Raw genomic sequence first — 11736 nt, forward strand, 5'->3', positions numbered from 1 at the left:
CCTATAGTGGTAGAGTTTCGTCATCTTTTTTTGTCATGATCCTGTCCGAAAGTGAGCAGATTATTCCAGGCATCTTGGTGGGGGGGGGGGCTCTGCCCACCCACCCCCACACCCCTAGCGTTTGAATGTTATCATAGCCTGTTTCCAGTGTTTCTTCCAGACTTTTTTCTCCGGGGGGGGGGGGGGGCACTTGAAATTTTCGGGGGGGAGGGGGCGGACACTGTTAAAAGTATATATTTTCTATATAAATTATATAAATTTCATTTCGTTCGGGGGGGGGGGGGGGGCTCCGAAGAGATGCCTGGAAGAAACTCTGCCTGTTTCTTTGAATTTTCTTTATTCTGAGACCGCAGTAACACGCAAGACGGGCTTGAGAGCATGTTGTGTGTCGTCAATGTTCAGTAGTACTTTCTTATATTGTTTTTATCGTTTATTTTTTACTTCAACTTCAGCCTTTGCAATTATTTGATCCGACGGTGTAAAAACCTACTAGATCTATACACTCTTACAGTTTTTCGTAAACGCGGTCATGTCCATTCGTTTATGCCTATAGCGATATTTTTCAAACAGTATTTCTGGTAGCCTACATTATCATTATGCAAAAGGCCTCGGTGCTTAGGGATGGTAGCCAAAGTTTGGGATTCCCTACACATTTAGCACTGTAAATCCCTCGTCTAAAACAACTGGCAAAATAGAAAATACCTGACCATAAACTATTGGTTACTACAGTCACGTGCGCCAAGTTGATGTTAGGCCTAGTCGTAGCAGTACAGTAGGCTAAGCTCCTAATGTCTAGGAATGGATCAAGAGATCTATCTAGTAGATCTAGATTCTAGACTCTAGATCTAGTCTACTCTTGATCTAAACTGGAGAGGCTATCTATCTAGGATTTTCTTCTGACTTGGGATAATCATTTTTTTTTAAAAGTTCGTGTGCATATTTTACTTATTCAAGCAAATAAAATTCCAAAATAAAAAAAAATGTAGGTCTAGGCCCTATTCATTCTTGCTTTCTTTAGTTATTTTCTACGAATGTTATCGAAATTGACATGTTAGTTACATACAGTAACAACTTGAATAAAACTTAGATCTAGATCTAGGAATAAAATTTAACTTAGTTAACAAACTAAAACTACTAAACCATTCATTTTTAAAATACAAATTAAATTAAACAATTAGATGTCTAGTTATTAGGCCTATTTCTATTGGTTTGATTGAACCCAAGATCTAGAATATCTATTCTAGATCTAGACTAGTCTTGGTCTAGAATATTCTAGATCTATTCTACTTTTGAGTTCTAGATATCAAGTCTACTCTAAGTCTACTTCTAGATCTAGATTTAGATTGTCGAAGTCTAGAGATCGATCTATGAAGTCAAGTACACTGGCTGTTCTCAGACTGTCTCTAGACTAGAATTCTAGGTAGTGTGTCAGTCCTCGTGTCATTGCTATAGATTTTGGAAGTCTCCCCCTGGGCGCGGACGCTCTAGTAAACGTGTTGTTCGGCGGCGGTTTAGATGATGACGTGGGTTCGGGGAAGAGAGATGTCTGGGTTGGCATTTGTGAGAGCATTGGCTCTCAATTTAATTTAAATTTTCTCATATATTCAAACTTTGAGGTAATATCCATATCCCCACCCTAGTGCAGCGCAGTAAACTCTTTAGGATACCGACACAGGTGAGCTAAAAAATTATCCGCCCCAATGCGAGGACCCAAATCCGCGCACAGCGCGTTAACTCTGAGGTAATATTCATATGCACACTGTGGCGAAGCACGGGTCTAAACTAGTTTAAGTATATTATATTACATTTGTATTATTAGTAATTAGTACTAATTTGGCCTACTATTTACTATAATCAGTTTTTCTTCCAGACTTTTTTCTCGGGGGGGGGGGGGGAGGACAACAGTGGTAAAAGTATGTTTACTAGCCTTTATAAATTCCATCTCGTTCTGGGGGAGGGGCAGTAGACTTTCTTTGGGGGTGGGGGAGGGGGTTTGAGTCCTGAGTTAAGACAACTTTCACAATAAGAATCACTGTTTTCTAACCAGCTATCACTAGGTCCCATTGGACCCAGTCTGCAGGATTAAATAGTCCACATTTTACACATCAGAATAAGAAAGTCTTGTGGTTTATAGTATAATGATTTTTAATAAACTACAGTTATTAGTAGACCTAATGTGTAGCAGGAAATGAACTGTTCAGATTTAGGATTCTTGGAGGCAAACAGGGGTGAGTCTAACTAATCTGCCTTTGTGCTTTCCCCTGATAAGCCATGTGATTTCATAACATGACATGGAGGTGAGAAGTGTTTAGGGGAAAGCAGTGGTAATTTCCTCTTTGATCTTTGGTGGACTTTGAGGGCCATAAATTACAAAAATAAACCTATTTGGTTAAGATCTAAGATCAGTAACTTGTTCCCAACAAAGGGATGACAAGTTTCATGGTAATTACATAATGGTTTTAAGAAGGTGAGGAATTTTAAGGGGAGGACAGTGGTACTGTTATTTTTTTTTAAAAACACTGGTTTATTACGAAAAAGTATTTTTATTTGATAAATGCTGGTGAATTGTTCTTTTGGGTAATAATTTATTTAACCACTATTTCTAGTAATTATGTTTTGAGGAGTTGAATTATTTTGTAATGCCAATATTAATTTTGAATTTTTGTTTTGTTCATTAAATTTTTTTATTTTACATTTTTTTTTTAAAAGATGACAGAAAACCATGCGTCTAGTGCAGATGCAGCATGGCTTGGCCTAGGTCTACAAATATGTTACAAATGTAACCTGAAAACCAATGATAATGCCTTTTTCCAAGCACACAACTGTAAATTCAAAAGGACCATAACAGCATCTAATGTTTCTCTTCAAGAAACACCTCTGATGAACACAACAAACACAGAGAGTACCCGTACCCCAATAACATCTAGTGTTTCCATTCAAGAAACATCTGTGTTCAACAAAACAAACACAGACAGTACCCGTGCCCCAATATCTTCTGTTTCTATTCCAGATACATCGACGATGAACAAAACAAACACAGACAGCACTTGCGTCCCAATAGCATCTGTTTCTACAGATACATCGGCAATGAACAAAATAAACACAGAAACTACCCAAACCCCAATAGAATCTGTTTCTGTTGAAGAAAAATCAGTGATAAAAAAAAAAAAAAAAAAAGTCAGACCTAAAAAACCACAGGTTGCACAAGTTTCTAATACTGTTATGGCAGGAATCAGATACAACTCACAATCTGAAACATACACTTGCTCTCTGTGCTGCAGGGCAGATTTTCCTGAGCATAACTTTCATAGTCACCTTGAAAAACACATTTCTGCTATGCCTTACCAATGCAAGTTTTGTTCATATACTTGTGATACTGTTTCCCTGATGGCTCAACACTTCAATGAACTTCACCCCAATAGTATTGTCTTGTTTGATTTGAGAATTACAAGTCTAACAAGTGAATTAATCAGGAAGGCAAAACAAAATCCTTTTAAAATTCAGTTTTTTAAGCCAGTCAGATACGATGTTTTCAGTGATAAAATGTTGGCAGTTCCGGTTTCACAGAACTCTAGCCCATTCGTTGCTGCAAGTTACCCTGCTGTATCTGAAGTGGCTTCTCAAAATGTTGTTTCACAAAATATACCTGGTCATTTACTTCTCAGTTCCCCACTATTAACTCAAGCGCTGGCTCCACAGGCTTGTATATCAAATCCATCATCCGGACTAACCAGCGCCATGAACATGGACTCTATGCCAGCAGCAAGTCTTTCTGGCTTTAGGAACTTTGAAGTGAGCCAACAAAGCTATCATCAAACACCAGCTGTCTACTCATATCCACATTTGAGAGTTATTAACCATCCAATCAGCATGACACAGCTCAGCAATCAAAATTCATTGGGCTATAACTTTGGATTAGTGCCATCTGCACCTACAATAACAGCTGCACATGCCAATGTTGTGGGCGGTAGCTCTAGCAATCCTGTACTGGCATCTCAGTCGGAAGAATGTGATGATGGCATTTCAAACATTGTCATCAGTTCTGTTGTTAGTTTAAGTAATGTAGAAGATTCTGATATTGCTCATGTCGAAATGAATACCACAGATTTTTCAGAATGTAACATAAGAGAAACTGAAACACAAGAACAGGAGGCAGAAATTAAACATGAAAATCAAGATAATGGAAACAATGTGAAAAACAAAACAGCCAAGTTACTTGAGAACAAAGCAAACAACTTTGATTATTTATGTATTCATAAAGGATTTTATTTGTGTTTAGATTGTAAAATGAAGTGGTGCGACGAATGTTTATTTTTTAAACATATTTGGGAAAAACATGCTCATAGTGAAGGCTTTCAATGCTGCCCATCAGGATATAGCTTGAAGTGTGAGAACTTAATCCACATTTTAAAAAAACTCTATTTACATTGCCAAGAATCTTTGTCTGAAGCTGCTAGGATACATCTCCAGTTCCCTCCCCTTAACCCTCCACAGACTGGCTCAACTAGGCCAAGTCATGTTCAGCTGGCTGCTAACACCACTGAAAGCTCTCATGTGCCTGACCTACGGCTGCCGGACCAAATTAATCAAAATACCCCCTCACCTGTGTCAACAACTGCTGTTTGCAGTAGGACTATGTCACCAGCTTATCAAAGCAGCAGATCCACAACTGACAGTCCATTTTCTAGTAATAACAGTGAAGCTTTTTTTTATCAGTGTGGTTTTCATAATTGCCTGTTTTCTAGTCTGCAACCTGTAGATCTACTTATTCACAGTGAGGAAAAACATGGCTCAGAGTTGACATTTCCCTGTTTATATTGTGGTTATCTAGGCCAAACTGGCAGTTTGTTGTTAGATCACATGAGCCAACACATTGGACTGGATGATGATAGTGTCTTTGCTTGTTCAATGCTGGAGAACTCGCTGGTTCTAGCTAACTATGCTAGGCAAGATGTTAAGCTTGTCACTGCTGGATTTGAAGAGATCATGTCTAAAAAGGCAGATATCTCGCAAATCAGATTTATATGTAACACTTGTCAAACCCAGTTTGAGAAACTTATAGATCTTAAAGAACACTTGCATAATTTCCTTCTAAAAGTTATAAAATGCAAGCATTGTAGAAGTTACTTTTTGAATTCCATTTCCTGGCAGAAGCACCAAGCACAGGAGCACCCAAATGAACCACGGTTGTACTGCATTAATAGAAAGCTGCTTTGTGATGATCGTAAAAAATACAAGGAGGATTTCAAACAAATTAGTGACAGAAGAATATTGTTTAGGAGAATGTCTAATTTTGAAAAAGATGTTGCACTAGCAAGTAATGGAGAGAGAGAAGAGCTGCCTAGTCAGCGTGCAATGGATCCATCAAATACTTGTGAAGACAAGGAAGTTCCACAATCCCTGGCAAACGTACACAATGAAAGTGCAGAATCACGTGCTGTTTCCGAACCCCCAGTCAATGAAACCTCTCGACCAGAGTGTGTTGATTCTTTGCCAGCCAATGGTATTGAACCTAAGCAACTATTTCAGCTCAAAGATGATGAACCTTGTAAAGCAGAAAATGAAGAGTCTTCTAATGCACAAAGTACGGAATCATTGCAGTCTGATGCTGGGGAACAGTTGCAACCTAGAGCTTCTAAAGCTCCAAACAACAGGCCTTCTCATGCAATGTGTAGTGAGCAATCACACCCAGATGGCAGTGAACAATATGTTCTTTCTCAATCACCTGTTTGTGAGGACACAGGACGTATTCAATCACCTAGTTGTGGGGACACAGGACGTACTGAATCACCAGTTTGTGAGGACACAGGACGTATTCAATCACCTAGTTGTGAGGACACAAGACTTCCTCAATTACCAGTTTGTGAAGACACAGCACACATTCATTCACCAGTTTGTGAGGACACAGGACCTACTGAATCACCAGTTTGCAAGGACACAGGACGTACTGAATCACCTAGTTGTGAGGACACAAGACGTACTGAATCACCAGTTTCTGAGGACACAGGACATACTGAATCACCAGTTTGTGAGGACACAGGACATACTGAATCACCAGTTTGTGAGGACACAGGACATACTGAATCACCAGTTTGTGAGGACACAGGACATACTGAATCACCTGTTTGTGAGGACACAGGACGTATTCCATCACCTAGTTGTGAGGACACAAGACGTACTGAATCACCAGTTGGTGAGGACACAGGACGTACTGAATCACCTGTTTGTGAGGACACAGGACGTACTGAATCACCTGTTTGTGAGGACACAGGACGTACTGAATCACCTGTTTGTGTGGACACAGGACAACCCCAATCTTCTGTTTTTGAGGACACAAGATGTCTTCAATCACCTGTATGTGAAGACTCAGGACTTTCCCAATCACCTGCTTGTGAGGACAGAGGACTTGCTCAGCCTCACAGATCTGACCACCACAGCCTAGTCCAAGACACATTTGACAGCTTGGATCATACTGAACAACATGACATGTTCAAATCTGAACTTAGTGTTTCAACACCTAACTCAAATTTAGCTTTGTTGGAAAGTGAAACCTCTATTTCCATGAAAGAAGTTTCTCCTTCGGTTGCTAATGCTTCTGTTGCACATGAGAAATTTAACTCTACTGAAAACAAATCTCATACGAGTTGTAGAACTGATTTACTAAAGAATCCAGCAGACATTGCAGTAGAAGCCGAGAGCAGTCCTATAAACAATAGTCAAACCTTTAATACTGTTACACACATCTCATCTACGGGCTCTGCCACTATCAAAGACTTGCATGAAAATGTTATGACTAACTGTGCTGAAAAGTTTCCACAATTAGAAGACAACAATCTCACAGAACTCTGCCATGATGTTAGTGAGAACACACTTTTACCCAGAGAAACCAGCAGTCAACATAATGACACACATGCCACAAACACATCAACTCCCATCTACAAGAAATTGCTTCACGTGCTGGATAATCCCAAGCTGTGCCCACTACTGGAGCCTCTGTATGATAAATCTGTGGCATCATATACTTGTAAGAAGTGCCAGAAACATTTCAACCAGTTGAAAAGGATCCACAGCCATGTCTTCCTCTGTCTGGGAAAGATGGGCGTAACATTTTGTCCTGTTTGCTTGTTCCAGGGAGAAAACATGTCCCTAACTGTCAAACATAAAGAAAAGGCTCACCCTGATGAAAACAGCAAATTCATTGGGTATCGCAATATTAAAATTGCTGAACTGATAGAAAAGCTGAGCTCAAACACAGTTACCACAGAAACATTTGTAGATCTTTGTGCGCCATTTCTCCTCTCAGATCAGACTCTTTTAAGTGGTAGAGGATCAAATTTACAAGCAGATCCAACCTCACAGCTTCTGAATCAAGGACCTTCCACTCCAACCAACAGTCAAGAACCTCCTACTCTAACAACCCACAGCCAAGAATCTTTCTCTTCCACTCCTAGTAAAGCTTTGAATCAAGAATCAACACCACCTGCCAGCCATTCAGCTTTTGTATACGACAGTGTCACTTCTGAGGAAAAAAAGGTTCATACTCATGAAAAAGACGTTAAAACTAGTACTAGTCAAGTAGAACAGCCATATTCATCCACTGGAAAGCACAAAGTTGTTGCTTTGCATTCTAATAATCTGAAAGAAAAGCCAGTTGACGGTATTGTTGATGCAACACCAGTTTCAACAAATAATAAAAGAAGTTCTGAAACAGAGGCAAGTGAAAAAATAGTAACTAAAAAAAGAAAGAAGTCCCCGCCAGGTGAAAAAAACTCAATAACTTGTCATTCTGTAGAGAATGCCACCAACCAATCAAATCCAGCAGACAGCATTAGTCTATATGAAAAAGTAAGCACAGCTAAGTCCTACACCTGCACCCACCCTAAATGTGGTTTTATCACTACGTGGGATGAAGCTGCCATGTTGTTGCATTGGGAAAAAACTCATCTTCATCTTCAGTGTGGCTACTGTAAGGCAGTCTATTTTAATAAATTACATTTAGATAATCATTTAAAGTTTGTTCATAGAGGAATGGAACCCAAGGTGTTGCATTTTTTGGAACTTAAATTTATGTTTAAAGAGATTAGTGATAGCTCAGATGAGAGTGATGTAGTGGAAGATGATCCTGTTGAAAGTATTGTTGAGGATATTGACATACCAAAGCAAGAAGTTTCAGATGAAGAATATCCCAATCACTCCCAGGCTAAGTATAGAAAGTGTAGCTCTTCATCTGATGCTGTTAAGCCATCACTTTCAGAAGAAGTAACACAAATATGTGGAGCAGTGAATTCAAATAATACTAGTATGCCAACTAAGTTAAAGGAGAGTAAAAAAGAGAAAAATGGAAGTGATAAGTCACCAAATGTTTTCAATAGTTCAAACAAAAATCAAACCTCTGTATGTGCACAGAGGATCAGAAAATTTTATAAAAAAAGAAACATATCACAACACACAAATAACCTGAATGAGGATGACAAATTTAGTCCATCAGAAATGGTCACCACACATATGTTCTCTTACCCTGAAGAGACTTCAGATACAGATTTCATCAACCAAGACATAACTATAGCGGATGCACCTGTGGCTTCTGCTTCTGTTGGAGTGAGCAGTCCTCCAAAATGTCATTTTTCTCGCAGTGGACAGTTGTTACCAGTATCACATGGAACTAGTAAAACTGATGCAGTGCAATCTTCTTTGCCAGTATTAAATGACAAAACTAGGATTAAAGGTGAAGGTAAATCTTCTTTACGATTGCCAGATGTCGTTACTAGTAGCTATGATGCAATGCTATTATCAGATGCCGCTGCTAGAAAAATTGATGCAATAGCAACTCATCCTTCTTCATCTTTATCAGATGGTACTTCTGGTAAAAATGGCGCTACTCATCCTTTGTCTTTATCAAATGCGAATGTTGATAAAACAACTCATCCTTCGTCTTTATCAGATGCGACTGTTGATAAACAGACTCGTCCTTCTTCGCCTTTATCAGCTGCTACTGCAGGTTTAAATACTGCAACTCGTCCTTCGTCTTTATCAGATCTCACTTCTGGTAAAAATGCCGCAACTCATCCTTCATCTTTATCAGATGTCACTGTTAGTAAAAATGCCGCAATTCATTCTTCATCTTTATCTGATGCTACTGCAGGTAAAAATGCCGCAATTCATTCTTCATCTTTATCTGATGCTACTGCAGGTAAAAATGGCGCAACTCATCCTTCATCTTTATCTGATGCTACTGCAGGTAAAAATGGCGCAACTCATCCTTCATCTTTATCAGATGCCACTACTAGTAAAAATGATGTGAAAACTGTTACAGCCCCTACTGTTAAACGCAAAAAACCAAGCACTAGTAGTTTTCCCTTCAAGTGTTGGATGTGTATAGGTGTATACATGAAATCCGTGAAAGACATGGAGGATCATTTTAAATGGATTCACCAAAAAGAACAAGCCAAGTTTATTGATAGGAGGTGTGGTCTTTTATTTTCTTGTGATGGAGAGCTACAAGGTGGTGACAATGACAGTCTTTTGTTTTCAGAGACTCATTTATGTAAATATTGCCCTTTGAGAAGTGGAAGCAGGTTGGTACATATTTTAACAACTGTGTTTTTATTGTTTGATAATTCTCCAAATAAATTTTTGTCTACTTCATTAGCTTAAAACTTTTTATTTTTGTACCAATCTAACAAAGGCTAATGTCAAGATTTGTGTGTAAAGAGAATGCGTCCTTGTGCCATAATGTAATTACAACAATTTCCCTCTCAGATCTGATGTTGAAGCCCATATAAGAATTGAACATCCACTATGCAGCCTGGTAGTTATTTCGTTAAAGAATCCTGCTTTAAGATTAGTGAACACAGATAGCGCTGAAACATCTGAGAATGTTGCTGTTAAAGGTAATAAATTTGAAGATCCTCTACATCTCTAAATAATTGCTGTAATACCTGTATTGATTAATCTGCTCAAGTATTTTTTTCTATTTCTAAACAGTGCAGTATAAAATTTTTACAAATGTATTATGATGGTAAAGTAATTTAATGTTCACTCATTTCTTACATAATAAAACTAATACATCAGTGTACTAAGATTTTAAGCAGTATATCTTCTAAACAAAAGACTAAGTCTAACAGAGATTCACCGATAAGAAATTACTGCTCTACTTTCAACTTAATAATTTGGACCTATACACTACCCACAGAATTTTTACAGGCTTGGTAAAAAAAAAAAAGATTTTTTTTTTTTTGCAGTAGCAGCAGCAGCAAAATCAATTTTATCATTTTATGACTGCAACATCTGTGGAGAAGTATTGAACAGCGAGTTTTTCTTTCGACTTCATCTTGCTAAACATGAGTGTTTCAAGCATTTAACTGTACTGAACTCAACTGATGGGCTGCTTGTATGTCCCACGTGTGCCTACATTGCCAGCAGCAACAGTGATATGGCACAGCATACAGGAACACATTTAGATGAGAGGCGCTACAAGTGCTCACACTGTAACACAGACAGCCATCAGAGATGTGGGATCAATGCTCACATCAAAAAGTGTCATCCAGGCGATGACAAGGTTACGGTTATAGATAGGAACAAACAGATTAATTTCTTACGGTTGAAGCCCACTTTGGTCAATTTAGACCCTAAAGTTAAACTAGTCAATCCATTTCGACAACATCCTAACTACCTGATGAATTTATTGGTTGAAAATGGTATTAAAGTTCTTGATGTCTCTGTCGATATTTGTACAACCATACTAGCTAACAATAATGATGAGAAGTATTTCTGTGTTAAACCAATTAACTAAAACAAGTGGAATTAAGAGACTAATGTGTTCAAAAACATTATGCATTTACATAATTTAATGGGGCATTTCACTATTTCAATCTAAAGATTCTTAGATGGTTTTTATTAGCTCTGTTCTATTTCTTAAGGCAAATTTTTTACTATTTTCTATTGTAACTTTTATTTAACACAAGTTGTTTTTAAAATGCTTGGTAAATTCTATATGTTGTTTCTACCTAACAAAAAACAGCTGATAAGGTATTTTAGTATCACAATGCTGTGCACAAAATGTTCAACGTTAAAAAAAAATATTTTTGTGTGAATTAAACCTTTTAAAGTTTCATACTGGTATTTTAGTGGAGATGCTTTATTGGCCAAAGTTCATGTTTCAACCAGTAAAAATGTTAGGGATTTTATATTTTAATTGTTGAAGTTACACTAGAATAGGTTGATGGGCATGAACTTTTTTAGCTCATATTTATGTTTTTAAATGTCATTTGTCAATTATTTACTACCAAATTAATATGTTGAAAGTGTGTTCAAGTTTTGAAGTATTCTTATTTATTATTGTACTTGCTAAAAGCTGGAAATAGTTGATATTCTCTGATTTCAATTTTTTTTAAAAGTTTTCTTTGAAGAATTTGCTAAGTCCTGTTGCATTTTCCTAGTGACTACCTAAAATTGTTTAGTAAATTAGATATACGTTCTTTTAATACTCTTGTGAAATTATTTATCAGGAAAGTGTTTTACTGATCTATTTTATCACAGCAAGCAGTTTATGAAAATTGAAACCTTTTTGTGAACCATTAATTAATGTGTAAATTATTATAGCTTTATAAACACATCATTTACTTTTTAAATTTTACTGTACAAATATTGGTGTAACAAGAGGGAGTGGTTTATCCAGGGTCCCCCTTTTTCTTTTATGTGTGTGGGAGGTGACAAAATCCAGATGCCATTCCTGTG

At 37.6% G+C, this 11736-nt stretch overlaps 1 protein-coding gene across 5 annotated transcripts; it reads left to right on the forward strand.

Moving 5' to 3' along the window:
* The first annotated feature begins 838 nt into the window (after positions 1 to 838).
* LOC131927846 (uncharacterized) lies at positions 839 to 11049 on the forward strand. Of its 5 annotated transcripts, XM_059283725.1 has the most exons (5): positions 1214 to 1741; positions 2048 to 2228; positions 2710 to 9575; positions 9760 to 9890; positions 10242 to 11049. In XM_059283725.1, exons 3-5 carry the CDS (start codon positions 2710 to 2712, stop codon positions 10790 to 10792), a joined length of 7548 nt encoding a protein of 2515 aa, XP_059139708.1. In that variant the 5' UTR covers positions 1214 to 1741; positions 2048 to 2228; the 3' UTR covers positions 10793 to 11049. The 5 variants fall into 5 exon arrangements, with proteins under 5 accessions (XP_059139700.1, XP_059139729.1, XP_059139708.1 ...); XM_059283717.1 differs by lacking the exons at positions 1214 to 1741; positions 2048 to 2228 and adding an exon at positions 839 to 926; XM_059283746.1 differs by lacking the exons at positions 1214 to 1741; positions 2048 to 2228 and adding an exon at positions 845 to 926 and having other exon boundaries at positions 3011 to 9575.
* The last annotated feature ends 687 nt before the right edge of the window (positions 11050 to 11736 follow it).

The sequence above is a fragment of the Physella acuta genome, unplaced genomic scaffold, assembly GCF_028476545.2.
Source record: "Physella acuta isolate Inbredline_101_S28 unplaced genomic scaffold, ASM2847654v3 ptg000089l, whole genome shotgun sequence".
NCBI classification, from domain to species: domain Eukaryota; kingdom Metazoa; phylum Mollusca; class Gastropoda; family Physidae; genus Physella; species Physella acuta.

Bases quoted from the DNA above. Each gene is read 5' to 3' on its own strand.
- LOC131927846 (XM_059283717.1), top strand. From the start codon at position 2,710: ATGACAGAAAACCATGCGTCTAGTGCAGATGCAGCATGGCTTGGCCTA. The intron at 9,576-9,759 runs GTTGGTACATAT...TTTCCCTCTCAG, and splicing joins CCTTTGAGAAGTGGAAGCAG to ATCTGATGTTGAAGCCCATA. The intron at 9,891-10,241 runs GTAATAAATTTG...TTTTTTTTGCAG, and splicing joins TGAGAATGTTGCTGTTAAAG to TAGCAGCAGCAGCAAAATCA.